The following is a 16,929-nucleotide window of genomic DNA, read 5'->3' as shown; positions in this document are numbered from 1 at the left end:
ACAACTTCACGTCACTCTCAATAGGCAACAAACATGTAATGCATCTATAACCCCTACTCGCTGTCCGCCTCGATGAGCTTGGCGTAGTCCTCGTAGCTCGCAAACGCCGGCATCTCCTTGCGCTTCTTGCGCCGTTCCTTGCGCTCCTCGCGGCGCTTGCGCTTAGCGCCTGCTGCCGGGTCCTCCTCCTCTTCGTCGTCGCTGTCGGCATTGAGCACCTCGTTCGGCATCTCGTCGAACGGCAGGAGATCGTCCTCGTCGTCGTCGAAGGACGGGAAGTCGTCCTCGTCCGACACCTCGTCGCGGTCGCCCGCGTCGTCGCCCGAGTCCATCTCCTCGTCCTCATCCTCATCCTCGTCCTCGTCCTCCCCGCTCCCTTCCCCTTCTTCCACTTCTCCACCCTCCGCCTCGCCCTCGTCATCTGAGTAGTCGACGTCGTCGTCCGAGTCGTCCGAGATGCCCATGTCGTCGCCAGCATCCGGCATCGAGTTCTGCATGGCCTTCCAGATCTCGGCCTCGTCCGGGTCGCTGTCCTCGCCCTCGTCCCGCTCGTCCCCTGCCTCGTCGTCCGACCCGCCGAGGCTCTCCGGGAACTCGTTCTCGCTCATGTCCTCATCTTCGTCGTCCTCCTCGTCCGCACCACGCTTCTTCTTGCTCGCCTCCTTGCGCGCGAGCTTGGCCGAGAAGAACTTGTGGAAGAACAGCTGGTCGACAGGCACGTCTTCGACCTTCTTGCGCCAGAAGGCCTCCGAGTTGACGGCGTCGCCGCCGGCGCGCGCACCGCGCATGCGGATGACGGTGCCCGTGTGGTCCGACACGGCGGCGGGCTGCATGATGCTCGCGCCCTTGGCCGCGGCCGCCTTCTTCGGGTTGCGGTAGACGAACTTGTCGAGGAACGAGATGAGCGTGTTGAGCGAAATGTCGGGCGAGCCCGTCAGCTGCTCGCCCATGAGCAGTTGGTTGGCCTGCAGCGCCACCGAAGGGTGGAAGTGCGTGGTGAAGGGCATGAGCTCCCAGAGGCAGCTCGTGTCCGCGTGCGCGTACTGCGGCTCGCGCTTCTTGCCGTCGTACACTGGCCCGGAGGATGGCTTGGTCTCCGTGTTGGCCTTCTTGCCGCTGTCGGCGTCGACGAAGTGCTCCTCCCCGTCGTCCTCGGGCTCGATGAGCATGCGCCGCAACCCCGGCGTGCTGTTGAACAGCTCGCCGAGGAGGTACAGCGCGCCGCAGATGAACGGGGGCTGGTGGAGCGTGAGCATCTGCAAGAGACGCTTGACGAAGGCCATGACGCGCGGAAGCGACGTGTCCGCCTTGAGCGCCTTGAACAGGAGGTTGAGGTACATGGCCTGCTTGGAGGACATGAGGAGGCGGGCGTCGAACAGCGACTCGTACAGAGTGCGGTAGAAGCGGTCGCTGATCGTCTGGCGCGACCGCGACACCTGGAAGATGAGCTGGAGCGCCTGGATCGATGTGTTGAATGTGCCGGCGTGGCAGATCTTGAACAACGTCTCCATGTATCCCGAGAAGAGCGCCTCGTCGAGCTTGGCGAACGGCAGCGCGCGATTAATACCCGTAAGCACGGCGGCGATGAGCTTCGCCGCACCAGACTCGACGAGCTCCTCCTCCTCCTTGCGCCCCTTGGACTTGCCCTTGGCGCCCTTCCGGCGGCCCTGCCACTTGCCGACCTTGCCCGTGACCTTTTCGCGCGCCTCGTCCTCGTCGACTGTCTCGCCCCGCTTCTCCTCGTCGCCGAGGATTTCGCGGAACACCTCAAAATACACCTCGACCAGACGGCCCGCAACGTCGTTGTCCTTGCTCGTAAGCGTCATCTGGTTGAGCGTAATGAGGCCGTAGTAGCGCCCGTGCTCGTTGGCGTCCTTCTTCTCCTCCTTCTTGGGCTCGTCATCGTCGAAGCGCATGTGCGCGCCCGAGGCAGCCGCTCCCGCTGGGCCAGTCAACGACGTCTTGAGGACGAGAGCAGACACCTCGCGCGCCACAACCGCCTTCATCGCCGGGTGCACCTGCAGGAGCTGCAGGAGGTGGTAGCTCGCCTTGGACGCGACGGCGCGGTCGCTGTCGCCGAGCTTGTTGACGCCGAGGCGCAGCAAGTTCTGCTCCTGCTCCGCGTTTCCGGAGAGTAGTTGGAAGACAACGTCGAGCGCCTTCATCCGCACGTATGGCAGCTGGTCGTGTGTGAGGGCCTCGAGGATCTGGAGCAGGTTGAAGTACCACTTCTTTAGGAAGTCCTCAAATGTGTACACCAGCAGGTGGCGATCCGTGACGTCGGGGTGCGCGAGCAGCGGCTGGTCGGCGAAGTATCTGGTGTCAGCTAGTCTCTAAATTCGACTCACTTGAGCTTGCCGGAAGCCTTGCCGCCTCCGGTGACCCACCAGTCCGCGAGCGCGCGCACCGACGCAAGGCGAAGGTCACGCGCGCCGCCGCCCGGCGCGCCGTCACGCCACCCCGCCATGCTGCGAAGGCGTTCGAGCTCCGACACCGCGTGCATGGGACTCTCGCGCACAATCAGCACCAGCGCGGACAGCTTGTCCTGGTGGGTACCGCTCGACAAGATCTGCGAGATGAATGCCGCGTCGCTGCTGCTGCCCGCGCGCTGCGGCTTGGGCAGCTCCGAGAGCAGCCGCTCACCGCGCTGCCGGTAGTTGTTCAGCTTCTCGGGCGCAACACGGCCTAGCGGCTTCTTGGGCGTCGCGAGCTCCGGCACCACGTCCGCCCAGTTCGGCTCGGCTGGCACGTTCTGCCGTCAGTTGAGCTAAGCATATTGACTTGCCCTTCCGCTGGTTGGCTCTGGGTCGACTCGGTGAAATACAGCCTTAGGCTTTGGTTCTGGTGCAGCTTTGGCCTCCGGCTTAGGCGCCTCCTTGGCCTCCTCCTCGTCCTCGTCGCTGTCCTCCTCCTCCTCATCGTCTTCACTGTGCTCCTCACTGTCCGCGCCTTCGGACTCCTCCTCCCCAGACTCTTCCTCTCCCTCCCCTGCCTCCTCTTCCTCGTCCGTTTCCTCGTCCTCGCTTTCCTCCTCCGCCTCTTCATCGCTTTCCTTCTCCGCCTCCTCCTCGGCAGCCTTGGGCGCACCGGCGCTCCCGAAGTCGAGCCCCTTCATAAAGTCGCCCAGCGCTTTCCGAAGATCACCCTACAATCAGCTTTGATAACAATCAAGCTCACCTCGTCCATAGCTTGCCCCTTGGCCGCGATCACCTCGTCGCCGTCGTCAATGTCCACTCCGGCAATAAGCTGGAGGTCCTCATCGTCGCCCCCGAGGTCCGCCACCGCCTGCCGCAGCTCGTCGCTGATGCCCGACCGCGCCGGCTTGGCACTGCCATCAGAGGTCTTGCGTGGCGCGCTTTTGGGAGCACTCTTGCCCTTGTTCTTGGCCATAGTAGTGAGTGTGGTGGAGGTCAACAACCGATCTTCAGAAATTATGCAGTGGAGGGCGTGAGACGCGAAAATAATGCGTGGAGTTTTGCCACGTGGCTGATACCACCCGCCGCCGAGCGTCACTCGTGACGACCTCGAGGTTGCGAAATGCGACGCTGGTCATTGAGATCGCAACACTATCCACGAGCAATCATGGTCCTCAACATCAGGCCGGTCGTCTCCCCCGCTATGGGTGAGGTATTCCGCGTGGATTGAGCTAAAGTTCAGCGGGCTGCTGCACCGTCCTCTCATTCTTCGGCGTCATCATCCTCTCAGGTGTGTCTCTCACACCGCACCGACCCTCACGCACCACATGAGGCTCCGACTGACGCCCAGTGTTCGGCTACTTCTTTGCGCATCGCGCAGAGGGGCTCACAGGCTCCAAGGAGGACCCGGAGGACCCCGATTTCGTCGCTAAGATCTGCTACACGTCTGCGATCGTGTACGCCGTATTCGTCGTGTTCTGTGGCTTGCAGGTAAGTGTTTTGCGTCCGATGCCGCAGGATGTCTACTCAGATGGCTGTGTGCCTCTACGTCTGTCCTTGAAGAGCACAAGCGGGTGAAGGCGGTTCCCGCTTTGGCTGTTGAAATGAGAATGGACGCAGCAGCTTCCTTGTCCCCTTTGCCGCCATTGCGATCGCTCACCCCAGCTCGGCGTGCATTCCCGTTACCCCAGAGGCGTGCAGCTGTAGATATAGACAGACGAGAAGGACTCCATGTATTGTATTCGAAACTGCCGCTCTGCAACCATCACCTTAAGTGCTGTCGGTCCCAGTGTCCATCTACGTCAGATGGCATTTGCTTCCGCTCCCACAATGTTGACATTCGCCGCTCGACCTTCGCGATACTCTCTTGACTTTCTCACATCAAACCCCACCATGCCCGTCAAGCGGACTGGAGGCGATACGGCAGCCGCCCCCAAGCGCACACGCTTTGCCGAGCCAGCGTCCGCGGCCGGGCCGTCGAAACGCGCGCTCTCCCCGGGCTCTGCATCGAATGATGGGGTGGACGACGAATTCCTCGAGGCCGACATCACCGAGACATCTCGCAATGCCAAGAAGCGCGAGCGCGCGGCTTTGCGTGATCAAGATGGCTATGGATCGGACTCTTCCAACGACGAGGAGAGCGTGGTGCCGAGCCGCCGCCCCAATGCGAAGGAGGATGATGATGAGGACGTTGACATGTTTGGAGACGACGACGCCGACGAGCCCAAGGACAAGGGCAAGGGGAAGGAAAAGAAGAAGGATTTCATGGACTTGGGCGACGTTGAGGGTCAGGAAGATCTCGACCAGGGTGAGGCGAAGCGATTCGCCCGCGCCGACGCTGAGGACTCGGACTCTGAGGTTGAAGAGCAAGGAACGGGCTTGGATGGGCCCATGGGCGTCGAGATCACGCCATTCAACATGAAGAAGGAGTTCGAGGAGGGTCGTTTTACAGAGGGCGGCGAGACATATGTTGAGAACGAGAAGGATCCTCACGAGCAACACGACCATTGGCTGGACGGGGCCGACAAGGACGCCATTAAGAAGGCGCGCCGGGCGCACCGCGAGCGTGAGCGGATCGAGCGGGAACGCGAGGCGCGCGAGGCCGAGCTCGCTTCCGGGGAGGGCAGTGAGGAACGGGAGCACCGGCTTATGCGCGATGCCGTCGAGCTCATGGAGCGTGGTGAGACAGTGCTTGAGGCGCTGCAGCGGCTGGGAGCCGAAGCCGAGGCCAGGCGCCGCAAGGAGGAGGGAGGGCAGAAGAAGAAGTCGTGGGCGGAGCGCCAGCGCGAACGCAAGGCCTCGATGGCCATTGACACCTCGTACGTCCATATCTCGGGGCGTGCGTGCTGACAGCAGGGATCCGGAGCACGGCTCGCCATTTGGCCGCCTCACTGCAATCGTGTCCGGTCTTCAAGCCATCGGGCAGCTGGACGTGTACTCACTCTCACGAGAGGCCATCCAGCGCATGCTCCCACGTGACGAGACCGCGCCTGCCGCACCTGCAAGACCGCCTCCAGACAATCGTGCTTTTCAGTACCGCTTCTCACTTGCCTACCTGCGCACCCTGCCGGAGGAGCAGCGACCAGTCGAGCGCGAGGTGTTTGGTAGGCTTTGATATTCCGCATGAGCTTACTGCAGGCCCATTCAGCCAACTCCAGCTGCGCGGGTGGAAGGCTACTGGGTTCTTCGGGCCCAATTGCGAGAACATCGAGGTGCGCGTCGTCAACCCCTCCGAGGAGCAGCCATGGGGCACGTGGGACGCGGTCGTCGAGAAGAAGTAATCTATGCATAGCCTCTACTGATCCTTGCGAGTTTCGGTCGGCAGTGCGTCGTCTCCTCCGTCCGAGGGGATTGTCATGTCCGTGTTGGGCATGTTCTCCGGATTTGTTTGCACCGCCGTGATCATCATCACGAACCTGATGTCAGTCTATTCGTGTCAGGACCGCACCAGATCATTGCTGCCCACAAGATTGTCGAGGTAACCAGCAGGGCGAGTACGTGCTTATCCCAATTTGTGATGGCGGCCAGACCAAAGAGCGTAATGAGCAAGAGGAAGAAACAAACGTTCATCGCTGTCGTCAGCCAATCCAGGACACGCATCCTCTGTCTGCAAGAGCCTCACCGAGGACGACCGCCGCGTTAGTTCCTGGCTGCCCGTCAGCAACATAGACGCACGAGCAAGCTCACCTCGAAGACCGACTTCACGAGGAGATCGACGAAGCCTGGTGACTCGGGGACTTGTGGAACATTGCCCTCGGCTTCAGGCGCGTCAATATTCTCCTGCGAGGGACTTGACACCTTGTCGGCAGCGACCATCGTGATGTATGCGATGCATCCAAAAGTTGGTTGTCACTCCGCGTCATGGTCACCGCCTCGTCGGCGGTGATGATAAACACGGAGATCGCTGAACTCCGTCCACGTGGTGTCAAAAGTTCAATCGCGGGCGGTCCACCATCTGCATCTCTTGTGCTCTTGTCATCACAATCCCCCATCTCCCTCCTCCACAAAAGACGCCATGCCGTCCGCGCTCGCGAGCCAGCTCGCGAACATTGCGTCGCTCGACGCGGACCGCTTGACGTCGCGCACTGGCGCCCCCTCATCCAAGTCATATCTCTTCCCCGCTGCCGTCGCGGCTGAACACGACCTCGATGCCGTGCACGCTCTGGGCCTCTCGGGCTTCGAGGAGCTTCTCCAGCTCGATCCCGGGATGGACGAGTTCGAGGACGAGCTGTTCTCCGATACCGCCCGGCGGACGGACCGCATGATGCTGAGCGCCGAGGAAAATACGGCCTTGGATGCCATCCTCGAGCGCTGCCTTCGCCGCCTCGGCAAGTGGATCGGCATCATGGCGGGCGGCAAGTGCATTGAGTGGCTCGTCCGCCGCTTCCGCGTGCACGAGATGAACGCCGAAGCTCTCCTCCAGACCTTCCTCCCCTACCACGACTCTCAGAACTTTGCGCGCATGCTCGCCATCCTCACCTTTCCCCTGACCTCGCCATACCACGCTCCTTTTGCGCCGCTCGTCAAGAAGGCTCAGCCCGTTCCAAGGGAATACATCACCAACGCTGTCAGCTCAGCTCGCGATCCCAGCCTCCGTCTCCTTGGCAACCTCGTTGGCAGCGTCCAGACTGCCCTCGACGAGGGTGCCACTCACCGTGCCCTTCTCGCCTTTTGGAGCGCCACGCTCGTTGATTTTATCCAGCGCGCGCGTACCGGTGCCGGTGGGCGGATGCCCGAGGGCGTCGTCAAGCTGTTGGTAGAGGCTTTTGTCGGCCTTCTCTCAGCTCACAAGGCCGGGCCGGAGATTAATGCCGCAGTCTACGCTCCCCTTGTGCTCCTCACACGTACCGTCTACCTCGCAGACGCTCCGTTTGCCGCCATCGCAGACGCGCTTTTGACGCCCGCCACGGGTGCTGATCCTGGTCAGCAGTTGCTGACAATCATCGTTGTTCTTGACCAGCGCAAGTCATTCACCGGCTTCAGCGACGGCGCAGCCGCTCGCTTCATGTCTATCCCGCAGCTCAGCGGCCTCCTCATCGCCGCGATGGAGAAGTACGGCTTCGAGACGGCCATGCAAGCCATTGTTAGCGCGCTTGGTGACGACATTGCAGAGTCCAAGGACGTGCTCCGCACGCTGGTCGACTATACCGCTCTTCCGGTTAGCGTAGTCAATGTACTGGCTACCAAGCTTTTCGCCGCTCCTGCGAGTGAGCACGAGACCGCCCGCGCTCTCCTCAGCGTGTTGAAGCAGCGCCACCCTCAAATCATCGACAACGCTGTTCTTGAGGCCGGGGCGGTCGACTCTAACCTCGCGCAGTGGTCCAGTGCCGAGACCGCTTTCGTCGACGTCCACTCGGCCGACGTCCCCGACCGCGTCAGCGGTGTAAGGGAGATGTACGCCGTGGCGGAAGCCGCCAACCTCACCGTCTCGAACGCTGTTGCCCTCATCAATGACGACGAGGACCTGAAGTCGGCGCAGACCGCCATCGTAGCACGTCTCCGCGACACTGAGCCCGCTGTCCTCGAGGAGGTTTATGCCAAGCCTCACCTACTGCTCGCGCTCCTTGAAAGCCAGAGCTATGTCGACATCGTGGCACCTACGTTCACTGCCGCCAAGGTTGAGTTTGACGCCATCAACCTTCATCTCGCCTTCATCGCAGCGCACCTCTGCAAACCCGAGGAGGAGCGCAAGGTCTTTGAGCAGCTCCTCCTCCCTAACCTCCTCGCAACTGAGGAACGCCGCGCTTTCGGCCCCAAGCAGTGGCCCGCGGTCACCAAGACCTGTCGCCTGCTCGACCGCGTCAACGGCAGCATTCCGCTGGACGCTCCTAAGGATGTGCTTGTCAAGTTCAATCAGGATCTCATCAAGAATCTGGCCGCCGCGATCGCGTCCAGTGGCGACATCGGTGCGCGTGTTGACAGCCTCGTCGGAACACTCACATCGCCTCTCCGCAACGCCCGCTTCCTTGCTGCCCTTACGCTTGCGCAGCTCGTGGCTAGTGCTGGTGGCTACCAGCACGTTGTGGCTGCGCGCTCGCTTGCTGCTCTTGAGACTTTCCTCGCAGGCCAGGCTCTGCGTGAAGTCGAGGACATCGAGGCACCTCTCGCCGACAATCTAATGAAGGCTGTAGTCCAGAAGCCTTCGGCGGGCAAGACTCAGCAGCGCGTCTACCTCGCGCTCTTGACCTCGGCTGTTGCCGTACCGCCCGCTCTCAATGCAATGAACTCTTGGCTTGGCGACGTCGACGCCTCGTCGTCCGAAGGTCAGACCCGCACGGTTGCCCAGGCACTCTACCGTTGGGCAAACAGCGCAAACCTCGCCTCAGCTGTCGCGAAGCATCTCCTTCACTCGGTGTTCACGCAGCTGGGCGAAGACGTGCTAGTGTTCCTTGCGTCCGTGTGGACGAGTCCCGTGATGATCTCCACTCTCCGCCTCGCGGCTCTTCGTCACGCTGAGGCATTCGTCAAGGCTTGCAGCGGAGCCAAAGCCACCGACTTCCAGCTCATGATCCCTGCGACACTCATCGCGCTGCAGGACGAGGCGAAGCCGGTCCGCCAGGCGGCTGCCACCCTTTTCCGTGCCATCTCGACCAGCGCCCAGTCGCCAAACGCCGACATCTACGGCCTGGAGTCCATTTATGGCTCGCGCTCTGATCTCGTCCAGCTTCTCAAGCCGTCTGACCTCACCAAGTACTTCGAGACCATCACCAAGGCTCTCGACGAGATGATCGTCGATGCTGGCCGCCTCGCCCTCGTACACGGCCAGCAGCTTGACCTTCAGAGCAAGAACGGCAAGAAGGACACCCTCTACCGTCGCGACGTTGTGGATTGGCTCATGTCTCATGTACTTGGCTGGCGCGCCGACAGCGCCCGCCGCGCGCTGTTGTCAAGCCTTGACCGTGCCGTGAACATCTCGTGTCTCCAGGGCGCACTTCCCCTCCTTGAACCCTTGCTTGACTCCAGCAAGGACGAGGACAAATGGCTTGCGAGCCTCCCGGCGACCCACCGCACCGAGTATCTCGAGCTCCTGTTCAACTCGTTCAACTCGCGCAACGCTGCCGCTGTCACTGTTGAGGGCGGCGAGCCGTGGAAGTTCCTTCGCACCCTTGTGGACAAGACAACCGGTTCAGGCCTCCAGCTTCGTGCCCTTTCTCTTCAGCGCATGGCCGATGGGCTCTTCGCCGCCCTCCGACCGCCCCAGAAGGTGGAATACATTGTTAAGCTTCTCCACTCGCTGCACGCGCTCTCAATTAACGACAAGTTCGCAACTAAGGACACGCTCGCGCAGCTGCCTCTCAGTACAGTGGAGGTCAGCAGCACTATCCAGGCGCTTCTCGAACCACTCGAGACTGCGCATCCGCGCAGCAAGAAGGTCAAGCAGGACGAAGCTACCGATACGACCGAGCAGGCTATTGCCGACCTCACGGTGTTCGTCACTTCGCGTGACTGGAAGGTCCTCCCAGGCGACGCAAATCTCATTGCAGTGCTCATGGGCGTGCTTTCGGCTGTGCTGTCGAAACGACAGTCGATTAAGGAGGGAGTAGACTACCTCGAGCAAGAGGTACTCGGTGCGACGCTCGCCCAGCTCGAGAAGATCCAGGACGCTGCCGAGATCATGCGCGCACGTGTCGGCATCGAGACGATTGTGAAGGTCATTCGTGCCTCTTCCAACCCGCGTACAGCGCAGCGTGCGCTTCTCGTTGCATCGGAGCTCGCGCGTCTCATCCCAGACTCGGTGCTGCACAACGTCATGCCCATCTTCACCTTTATGGGCAGCTCTGAGTTGCAGCGTGATGACGCATACTCGTTTGGTGTTGTCGAGAAGACAGTTGAGCGCATTGTCCCCGTCATGACCGCCTCGCTCAAGGACAAGGCAACCTCCAAGCATGAGCTGTACACGCACAGTTTGGCCTTCCTGTCGATCTTCACCGACATGGCCACTCGCCTGCCCAAGCACCGCACGCTGCCCTTCTTTGTGCACTTGGTCAAGAGCCTCGGCATCGACGACTTCCTAGCTCCAGTGTGCATGCTCCTTGCGACTCGCGGCAAGAGTGCAGCCATCGAGTTGCCTCTGTCGCTTGCGGCTGCGTTCCCTCCGTCTGCGCGCACCGAGGCAATGCTTGAGATTGTGAATGAGGCTACCCGTGCCACCGAAGACGAGGAGGACGACGCGACATTCCTCCCTGCGGGTGAACAGACAGCCTCAACGCTCCTCCTCTTGGCGGGCAACATTGCTCGTGGCCTCCTCGGCAAGTCATGCCCTCAGGACTCGCTGGAGAAGATTGTGCGCGAGCTCATCGCTCTCGCACCCGAGCTCGACGACGATGAGGCCTCGGAGCACCTCGAGGCCGCGCTCGGCAACGCCATGCGCCTTCTCTCGGTTGACTCGTTCCTTGAGATCACAGCTCAGATCCTCGCTACCGACACCGTCGCCGATATCAGCCGCTCGCTCGACCTCTTCGGCCAGCGTCTTGCGCTCATCAAGCCCGAGCTCCGCCTGCGCTCCAAGTCGATGCAGACGATCATCTCCACGACCGCATCGCTCCTGGACGGTCCGAGCGCGCAGCACGCCCTGCATGCGCTTGAGCGTGTTGTCGCAACTGCCATCCCCTCGGAGGACTCTGCGCTTGCGGCCATCGTCAACCCCGTTGTCAAGGCGGCGCGGGCTGCCGACGCTGAAGGTGCTGCTGGTATCCTGACTCTTCTCTCGGCGCTCATTCGCCGCTTGGGCTCCCGCACCATCCCCTTCGTCCAGGCAATCCTCGACACGTGTCTCTCGCTCATCGGCTCTACCGAGCCTCTCACCGCCGCCGCTGCCTTTGGTGCGCTCGCTGCGCTTGTCGAGACCGTCCCGACCTTTATCTCGTCCAAGCAGCTCGTTTCACTTCTCGGGGCTGCTGCCGCCTACCGCGGCGCGGATGAGGCTGCGTCAGCGACCCTCATTGCGGCTGCTGCGAAGCGTGTTCCGACAAAGACGCTCATCCCTGTCGTTATGGACCTCTGGAAGACTATTAACGGCAGTGAAGCGGCGCCTACCGAGGCGTTCTTCGCCTTGCTCCGCCACACGCTTCGCAACGCGGACCGTAAGGCGCTGCCAGGTCTTACGAAACCCCTCTTCGCCTTTTTCCTCGACGTCTTTGACTTGCGCCACCGTTCCGCTGCCACGCTCGAGCCTGCGACCGTCGACCGCGTTGAGACAAGCGCGATTAACAGCTTCCTCGAGCTCGTCACGAAGCTTTCGGACGGGGCGTTCAAGCCGCTCTTCGTGCGCCTGTACGACTGGGCTGTCGTCGACCTTTCGGCTGGCGTCGCAGACTCTCACGTCATCTCGCGCCGCATCGTCCTCCTGCACGTTATGGACGGGCTGCTCGACCGCTTCCGTCACCTCCTCACGCCGTACATGGCCACGCTCCTCCCGCTCGTGGACGAGCTGCTGGCGGCGTACAAGGATGGGAACCTTGCCGATTCAGGTCTCTGGACGCTCCTCCTCTCCACTCTTGGAAAGAGTATGGATGTTGACGATGGCGCATACTGGACCGATGCGGGCTTGCTTAAGCTCCTTCCCGCACTCGTCGCGCAGCTTGCCCTCGACGACGAGGAGCTCGCAATTGCTGCAGTTGGCGCCGACTCGCCGCCTGCTCAGAGTCTCGCCTCCCTCGCGGCTGCCACGACCTCGGAGACGACACTTAAGAAGGTCAACAGCGCCGTGTGTCTCGCCACGCGTGCTGATAAACCCAAGGCGCGTATGGCTGCTCTCCGCGCCCTCGACGCCATGTGGGAGCGCCACTCGGACGAACTCATTCAGTTTGTGCCCGAGACCGTCGCCGAGTTCCTCGCCGAGCTGCTTGAGGACGAGAACCTCGAGGTCGAGGGCCTTGCCCGCAAGGTGCTGGCCCGGATTGAGGGCGTCACCGGTTCGCTCAAGGAATATCTCGAGTAATCGCGCAGAAGCCGAGCTGAATTTGAGCTCGCACAGGCGTCGCTGCCTGTTTGGACCCATCTGTAATACCATCTATTGCACAACAAATATGCATGTAACAGCGTACAACAGTATGAAAGCAGAAGTGAAACTAACTATGTCTACCAGCCACCACCTCCAACACCGAGACGGCGGTATTCTACGAGCTCAGCTTTCGTGCTTGCGTCTGGGTCATCCGTGCTGCGCGGCAAACGCAGGCGGTACCAGTCGCCCGAGTGAGTAACCACAACCAGCTGCCGCTCGCGGTGCGTGCGGCGCTGAACGACAGTCGAGTGAGAGTCGGTGCTAGCCTTGCGCCGGCGCATCGGCGGGACGGGGGAGGCGCGGCTCAGCCCCGCCTGGGGCGTGGAGGCACTCGACCGGCGGGTACTCCCGGTCGACGAGCGGCGCTCGAGGGCGAGGGCGCTGCTGACTGTCGCAACTGTTGGTGTGGCAGGGCGGCCTGCACGCGGCGTCGCCGTGCGGGTGCTGGTGCCCTCCGATCCGAAGGAGCGACGCTCCTCGCGAGAGCCCATGGTCAACGCGGGACGCTTGGGCCGGAAGGGCATCGGCGCGCCGCCACTTGCCGGAGGAGGCGTCTCATCCTCGTCATCCTCGACGTCGACCTCGATCCAGATCACGACGTAGCGTTCAGCCCACTCGCGTTCTTCGGGCTCCTTGTCGCCGTCCTCGTTGAGCTTCATGCTCGGCAGGCCGGCCGCATCGACCGCGCTTCCAATTGTGCTTGCAAAGGCGTGCGGGTTCTTGCGCGGGAGGTAGTACTGCGCTATGCTGGGCGCGGACGAGAAGTAATTAGGCAGTGTCTTTGATAGAGACAGCGCCTTGCCGACAACGCTGCCGATCGTTGGAGGCAACTTGGGCTTGGCGGGTGCATCGCCGCCAGCCCAGACGTGCACGGTTCCCTTGTCGCTCCAGCCGACAACCCGTCCACCTTTACGACGAAGCGCGTCGCGGCGGCGGTCACCCTCGAGCGGACGTGGGTCGATACCGTCCTCGAACTGCAGTCCCCAGATCTCGGCACGGTCGACGCCGCGGCGGAACTCGCCGTCCTGCGCGCCCCGCGCCGTATCCCACACCCGCACGAGCGTGCCCCGCTCACTCGCGGTGATAAGGTGCGCGCCGGTCGCCGAGCACGCCAGCGCCGATAGGGGATGGGTGTGCGCAAGCAGGAAGGGAGAACGGTATGAAGCCGGAGGCGCACTGGCCCCGGCACACGGGGGTAGGGTTATCAGCTGTACATGCCCCGCTTGGCGGCCCGGGAGCGCAAGAAGGGTGGCGCCGGGCGCGGTAGCGATCGCAACGAGGCCGGTCTCGTTCTCGGCTGTCTCCCACTCGCCGAGCTTGGAAAGCTTGAACCCGCCGCCTTGGGAGAACTCGTACGCGATTGCGCGCCGGAGCAGCACCACCACGACCGTACGATGCCGCACGGCCACGCCACGCACGCGCTCGCTGCGGTTAGTGGAATAGCGATGGCAAGCTCACCTGAACTCGAGGTCTGCGACGGGGACCCCGCGCGCGTCATGATACAGCACCACCTTGTTGGGCGGGAAGAGCGGGTCCGACCCGCCACCTTGGAGCACGAGCAGCGGCGAGCCGGGCAGCGGGACAGCGCGTGCAAGCATGCCCGGTAAAGCTAGAGTCAGCTCACGAGACCAGACAGATCCGTACATCTGCGCCGCAGCAGGCCGAGCGGAAACGTGCGCCAGACCTCATAGCCGGTCTCGGTGGCAACAGCGAACACCTTGCCGTCGTGCGCGAATGCGATGCCGAGGATGGGCGCGGGACGGAGCGTCGAGACAGAGTAGCGCCCGAGCTGCATGATGGGTGATCACGCTGAGGGAGCGTGGACCCGAGTGGTTGGAGAGAGGCGATGATGAGGAGTGGGCGAACGCCGAGTTGAGGACTTGGTGGCGCGATGTCACGGTAGTCACGGAAGGTGAAGATGCCCTTCCAGCACGGCCAAGTCCGGAGTGGGTGGGGCGTTTGCGGCGCGTACGGAACGCGAGGATGCAGTGATAGCGATGTGTGTGTACAAGTGATGTGGGGTCGGCCGGTCTTGCTGTTGCGCGGCGGGACCAGTTCCAAACACGCAGGAGTGTGGTAAGTTGACGGTGGCTGCCGCCGATCGATTTGCCACCCACTTAAGAAGAACCAAGAATCCCGCCATCACGCGCCTCTCCTTCCTGATCACGCTTCTGCACTTTCGTGTGGCTCGGAGCTTTCCGACCGCCACAGCCGACATCTCCCATCCACGTCGGTGGCCACGGAGCCGTGATCATGTTCTGGTATCTGGGTGCAGCCAGTTCAAAAATAATACTATCGCGAGGAGGTCTCGATCCTCCGACCTCGAGGTGTCATTTGGACGAATCCATATGAGCCTCGCGCTCTTCCACTAAGCTATCGCGATTAGATGTCGTTCTTGAAAGCGTCCTCACTCTCGATATGATCAGGGTGTGCAATTGGGTACGTCGCTCATTCGCGTGTTGTGGTGGCTCTGCGGCTCCAAGACGAGATTTCTGACATCAATAGTAGAGCACAAGCCCACGAGCAACATCTTTTACCTTCATTGTGTGGTGCTTCCTGAAGACATTGGCTTTCCGCAATCTTTTGCGGGCCCGGAATCGTGCTAGGAGTGAGGACCTTGTAGAACGTGGAGCTATGCAGTTCGGTAGCAACATGATACAAATGGCTAGGGGGGCGAGAGCGAGAGTGAGAGAGAGAGTCAACCCCGAAACAAAATGTTAGGCTGAGGAACTGAATCCTCTGTTGACGAGAGTGGGATTCGAACCCACGTCCGAAGACTGCGGAGGTATTAATGTGACCTGAACACAGCGCCTTAGACCACTCGGCCATCTCGCCTTGAGTTCTGTCTGGACTTGGCTTGTAGAGATCGGCGCGCCATTCCTGCTTTCGACCTCGCACCTTCATACTTGTCGTCAGCGCAGAGAGCATGTCATGTAGCAGAAACCGTACAACCCCCTAATGGGGATATGGACGACGGGCCTCAGTTTGAGTGTACGTCTACATCGAGCTGGTTAATCTACAACGGCGGCACAAGTACGTAATCAAGAAACGCTACCAAAGTCCACACAAGGCCGCACCTAGTTGTAGACTCGTAACCACCCGCTCACGCCAGCCCGGCACACGAGGCAGTGCGCCTCTGCTCTGTCGACTGCTCCAAGTACGACGCGTCCGTCACCTTCACGACTGCGCTTGAGACCCGCGTTCTCGCCTTGTAGAACGTCGCGTCCGCGAAGCTCGCCTCCGCGAAACCCCTCCGCGGGCGGGATGTACCCGCCGATGCTCAGCCGCCGTGCTCCTGGATATCCCTTGACTGCACGCGTGAGCGCTACGTTGAAGGGAATGCGGCCGAGCGTGCGCTCTTCCTCGTCTCCCCGCTCGCGCGCTGCCTGCTCCTCCTCCACGCGCTGGATTGCGCGGCTCTCGGTCGCGCCCTTGTGCATGAAGAGCGGGGCGCAAAGGTAACAGAGGTTGAGGTGACAACCTGGGGTCAGAGGAGTAAAGGTAATGCGTCAGACGCACAGGGAAGAAGCACAGCCGAAGGCGCCCTGGCGAAGCACAGGAGGCACAGCTGAGCTGGGGTGTCTGGTGGCGGGTCAAGTGACCGGTATGGGACAGATGGCGACGGCCGGCTGCTGAGCGACGAGGCTGGGGACACGGAGCTATCATCCGACGCCTGTATGGGAATAGGCTGAGCTTGCACCTCGCCGCGCCGTGTGCGCCGGATCGAGTCGAGTTCTTGTCCCAGGTCCGAGAGGTTCAGGCTCATGGTGGGTAATGAGGCTCGACTGTCCGGAGGGAGATGGGGTGGCGTAATGGAAGAAGCAAGCCGGTACCTGTAGACGCCGTAGGTAATAAACAAGGCCGCGGAGGGAGATACCCAGTGGCGAGACGATGAGAGCGAAGCAAAGACTCAGCAGGGTGGGCTCTACGTTCGCATGGAGCAGACAGCGCAGCGAAGGACATCAAGTGAGCCTCCACCGGCTACCCCGGGCGCGGGACCCCAGGGGGTGACATACCCGGGAGCCGGACTTGGCGGGCACACGTCCAATTGGACGTCTGATATTGAGAGGGGTATTTGGGCATTTACAGAGTGTTATTTCACGCATCCATCACTGAGAACGCGTGCGTCGAGAATTCAGACCATAAGAACCTCGAGACCCACGCGGATGTATCCCCACGTAGAACGACATGAGCATCATGCGTGTTGGGCAGCTGGGTCAGCAAACGGCGGCGAGCTATGCATTGATTGGTACATGGCGCCTAGTCGGTGCCAGACGCGCTGCGTTTCGCCTCGCCTCCCCATCTGGTTCGATTTCAATGAGGCGCCACGCCGAGCCACAACCTTGGCTGAGGACATGCATCTGGCATGCCATTCCGCTGTTCTGTCTCTCGTGCATTCCTCTGCACAGCCAGCGAGTTCCAGGCATGCATGCAGGGCATCCAGCCTCGTACGGCATAGCGTTGTACAATACGAGGCGCGAGATGCCGTCTGTTTGAGTCCCTTCATCCTCT

The 16,929-nt window shown here is 61.6% G+C and overlaps 6 protein-coding genes across 6 annotated transcripts; 2 read left to right on the top strand and 4 right to left on the bottom strand.

Moving 5' to 3' along the window:
- Nucleotides 1-53: 53 nt before the first annotated feature.
- On the bottom strand, nucleotides 54-3,390 carry COLE_05859 (uncharacterized protein; the record flags this gene model as incomplete). The annotated part of the gene is made up of 4 exons (XM_018421095.2): nucleotides 54-2,316; nucleotides 2,349-2,752; nucleotides 2,786-3,145; nucleotides 3,178-3,390. The coding sequence occupies 4 exons, from the start codon at nucleotides 3,388-3,390 to the stop codon at nucleotides 54-56; spliced, it is 3,240 nt and encodes a 1,079-aa protein (XP_018282313.1).
- A 917-nt stretch (nucleotides 3,391-4,307) lies between these two features.
- COLE_05858 (uncharacterized protein) lies at nucleotides 4,308-5,695 on the top strand (the record flags this gene model as incomplete). Its single annotated transcript, XM_018421094.1, has 3 exons — nucleotides 4,308-5,233; nucleotides 5,268-5,518; nucleotides 5,553-5,695. The coding sequence occupies 3 exons, from the start codon at nucleotides 4,308-4,310 to the stop codon at nucleotides 5,693-5,695; spliced, it is 1,320 nt and encodes a 439-aa protein (XP_018282311.1).
- A 14-nt stretch (nucleotides 5,696-5,709) lies between these two features.
- COLE_05857 (uncharacterized protein) lies at nucleotides 5,710-5,984 on the bottom strand (the record flags this gene model as incomplete). The annotated part of the gene is made up of 2 exons (XM_018420157.1): nucleotides 5,710-5,830; nucleotides 5,863-5,984. 2 exons carry the CDS (start codon nucleotides 5,982-5,984, stop codon nucleotides 5,710-5,712), a joined length of 243 nt encoding a protein of 80 aa, XP_018282310.1.
- Nucleotides 5,985-6,429: 445 nt separating this feature from the next.
- Nucleotides 6,430-12,354, top strand: COLE_05856 (uncharacterized protein; the record flags this gene model as incomplete). Its single annotated transcript, XM_018421805.2, has 1 exon — nucleotides 6,430-12,354. One exon carries the CDS (start codon nucleotides 6,430-6,432, stop codon nucleotides 12,352-12,354), a length of 5,925 nt encoding a protein of 1,974 aa, XP_018282309.1.
- Nucleotides 12,355-12,494: 140 nt separating this feature from the next.
- COLE_05855 (uncharacterized protein) lies at nucleotides 12,495-14,212 on the bottom strand (the record flags this gene model as incomplete). The annotated part of the gene is made up of 3 exons (XM_018421804.2): nucleotides 12,495-13,842; nucleotides 13,876-14,026; nucleotides 14,062-14,212. 3 exons carry the CDS (start codon nucleotides 14,210-14,212, stop codon nucleotides 12,495-12,497), a joined length of 1,650 nt encoding a protein of 549 aa, XP_018282308.1.
- Nucleotides 14,213-15,494: 1,282 nt separating this feature from the next.
- On the bottom strand, nucleotides 15,495-16,183 carry COLE_05854 (uncharacterized protein; the record flags this gene model as incomplete). Its single annotated transcript, XM_018426298.2, has 2 exons — nucleotides 15,495-15,898; nucleotides 15,937-16,183. The coding sequence occupies 2 exons, from the start codon at nucleotides 16,181-16,183 to the stop codon at nucleotides 15,495-15,497; spliced, it is 651 nt and encodes a 216-aa protein (XP_018282307.1).
- Between the last annotated feature and the right edge of the window lie 746 nt (nucleotides 16,184-16,929).

This window comes from Cutaneotrichosporon oleaginosum (assembly GCF_008065305.1).
Source record: "Cutaneotrichosporon oleaginosum strain ATCC 20508 chromosome Unknown ATCC20508_contig05, whole genome shotgun sequence".
NCBI lineage: Eukaryota > Fungi > Basidiomycota > Tremellomycetes > Trichosporonales > Trichosporonaceae > Cutaneotrichosporon > Cutaneotrichosporon oleaginosum.
Note: the sequence above shows the minus strand (reverse complement) of the source record. Positions and strands in the feature narration are given on the sequence as shown.